This window comes from Rutilus rutilus (genome assembly GCF_951802725.1).
Source record: "Rutilus rutilus genome assembly, chromosome: 9".
NCBI classification, from domain to species: Eukaryota; Metazoa; Chordata; class Actinopteri; order Cypriniformes; family Leuciscidae; genus Rutilus; species Rutilus rutilus.
The window spans coordinates 34,461,767-34,464,875 of record NC_140223.1 but is presented as its reverse complement, the minus strand read 5'-3'; the positions used below and the strand labels follow the sequence as shown (position 1 = coordinate 34,464,875).

The 3,109-nt window shown below is 32.2% G+C and overlaps 1 protein-coding gene across 1 annotated transcript; it reads left to right on the top strand.

Annotated features, from left to right (window-relative positions):
- Positions 1–638: 638 nt before the first annotated feature.
- Positions 639–1,556, top strand: LOC311297399 (olfactory receptor 11A1-like; the record flags this gene model as incomplete). Its single annotated transcript, XM_084419644.1, has 1 exon — positions 639–1,556. One exon carries the CDS (start codon positions 639–641, stop codon positions 1,554–1,556), a length of 918 nt encoding a protein of 305 aa, XP_084275770.1.
- Between the last annotated feature and the right edge of the window lie 1,553 nt (positions 1,557–3,109).

Below are 3,109 nucleotides of genomic sequence, written 5' to 3'. Positions count from 1 at the left end.
CATGAAAGCTTTATGAAAATGATATAAAATGCTGGTGAGGAAAGAGTTAATAATTATTATTTGCAGTGGAAAGTTTGGAAAGCATTAGAGGCAGAATTATGCTAAATGTATATGCTCTATTTATTTATGTTTTAGATATATGCTATTCATTTATGTTTCCAGTGAAATCAAACTTGAGAGGACTTGAGAGGCCACAACAGGCCTCCTGAGACGTGTTAGATACTATAAAAACACTAGCATGCACTGGTGACTCCACAGTCCAACTAAATCAGAACACAAATAGAGTTCATTACCTGCAATTTTAATGATGATGCAGTGGTGGTCATTTCAGAGTATCTGAAGGTATTTCTAATAACGTTTGTAATGTAAGAAAAAAAATACTGTTTTTCTTAGACTGTGTTGAATTATTACTGTGCATTCATTACAGTGCAATTATTCAATACAATTGAATAACTATTAAGTTATATTATTTTTATAACATTATTTACAGTTAAGGTCACATTAAATGGTAAGACACTGTGGCTAAACATTCCAAGCTGAATGTTTGTTTGTTTGTTTATTTATTTATGGTGTAAAAACATATTAACTTTGTTTGTTCTCTTCCTCAGGTCAATGAAAGTTTTCCTTGTGTAAGGAAAATGGAAAATGGAACATATTTTTACTTCATGTTGTTTGAAAATCTTGGGTGCATAAGATATGCTTTCTTCACTTTGGGGGTTATTTTTTACTGTGCTGTCATATTCTTTAATGTTCTTATTATTCTTGTCATAATTCTGGAGAAGAAATTGCACCAGCCCATGTACATTTTGATGTCATGCTTGTCCATCAACTCTGTATATGGTACAGCTGGCTTTTTCCCAAGGTTATTGACAGACCTGCTCAATGATGCACATATAATCTCCTTTGAAGCATGTATCATACAGAGTTTTGTCATTTACTCATATGCATCTTTTGAACTTACAATATTGATGCTAATGGCATTTGATAGGTTTGTTGCAATCAGTAAACCTTTGCATTACAACAACATAATTACCACACGGTCTCTAACTTTCCTAATAGTTATAGCATGGTTTTATCCAATTACTTTTCTTGGTATTGGTGCTCTTTTGACTGCAAGGTTGACAATCTGTGGTAACAAATTGCTAAAGGTGTACTGCCACAACTATGAAATTGTCAAACTCTCATGTGTGAACATTACTATTAATAATATTTATGGCCTGATTGTAACGATCACAACAATTTTGATCCCTTTGGGTTTTATTTTGTATACCTATGTCAGAATTATTATAATTTGTCAAAGAAGCACACGAGAGTTCAGGAGCAAAGCATATAAAACTTGTATTCCACACATGATGATCCTTTTAAATTTCTCAGTTGCACTTTTTTGTGAGCTTACCTTGAGTCGATTTGTGAATGGAGAACTTCCTATAGCGCTGAGTGTTGTCCTTTCACTTGAATTTATTGTTATACCACCCTTTGTAAACCCTATTGTTTATGGTCTAAACTTTCCTGATATCCGCAAAAAAATTAGACGTGTAATAAAAGCCTCAAAATAGGTTGCTTTGTTTCTGTTGTACCAAACCAAGTTTGAAAAACATTTAAAGATAATTGTTCAATCAAGCAGCCACTCACCTTTTAGTTTTTAATGCACTAAATGTGATAATTTTCACCTTTCTGAATTCTATAAAGATTTCCTTTAAATGACCTCCTCAGTTAATAAATGTTTGTGAAAAATTGTATAAGGGTGTTAGAAACACAATCAGAGCGTAACTTTCTTAACTGAAAGAATGAAGGTGTCAATCCATATTGTATTATCTCAGATTAATAACTTCAGAATAACTTCTATTTAGAATATAAGATACTATAAAAACTTTTTTAAATGCTATTACTGTCAGTAGTTTTTTATAATTGTATTATCTATTTTAAAAAATACATATTTGTCTATATTTTTAACTGGTGTATAATTGAAATATTTTGTCCTGCATGTGAAGTATTATACTATTAGACTGAACCTGGCTTTTTTATTATTAAGGATTTAGAAATCAGTTTTGAGAGGTTCAAACAATAGCTGTCTACATACTTTATATCAAATAAATATAAATCGTGTTAAAAATGTTATATCCATTGTCAATAGAAAAAAAAAAAAGTGTTTCCATACTATAGAATAATAACACTATTCTGTTCTAACCAGCTTGCAAAGACTAAGCCAGAGAAACTCCGGAAAGCAGTCTTAGATTTTGCTGGTTATTGATTATCTTTATTCTATCTGTCACCTCTGGCTTGCTTAGTTGGAGACACCAAATATTTAACATTATTATTGATCTGCCTGCATTGACACCATTGTATGAGAACTGAACTGAGCTGGATGATGGCATCACTGTTTTCTCCAGAGCTGCTGTATAGATCAATTAACTAAACTCATAACTTTTTTACAACAGAAATGAATCAAGACTGAACTTAAGCTGGACAATGACATTATTTTCTTCTTGAGCTGCTGTACAGCCAACAACTTTTTTTATATTATTTTCCTGTTCTCACTGTTTAGCTGCTTGAAACGATCTCTATTATAAAAAGTGCTAAATAAATAAAGGTGACTTGACTATAAAACCACAAACAAATAAAGAAGAGAACAATAGGCAAACATAAAGCTCAAACAGTATACTGTCACAGGTGGTTATTGAACATGTAATGTACGAGGACATATAAATCAATATTCTTTTATTAAACGCCCAACAGGAACACAAAGAAGAACTGCAGGCAAAAACAACCAACATATTAACGAGACAAGGCAATATACAGATGTCACAGAAGTCCACTAAGAACCCATGTGTAGTTTATTAACATAAACATAGACAAAATACAAAATAAACAAAAGACTTGGCAGAGCTAAACATGACATGACGACTTGACTTGAAGGGTGAACTAAACCTGAACAAACAAACTCACAAACAATGGGTTACACGAACAATGCTAGACAAAAGACAATGGTAACATGAGGGCTATTTATACACAATGACTAATCACTAGCAAGGAACACCTGTGCACAACAAAAAACATGAAACATGCACATCAAACATGAACAAATGAGAACACAGGACACATGACTAGG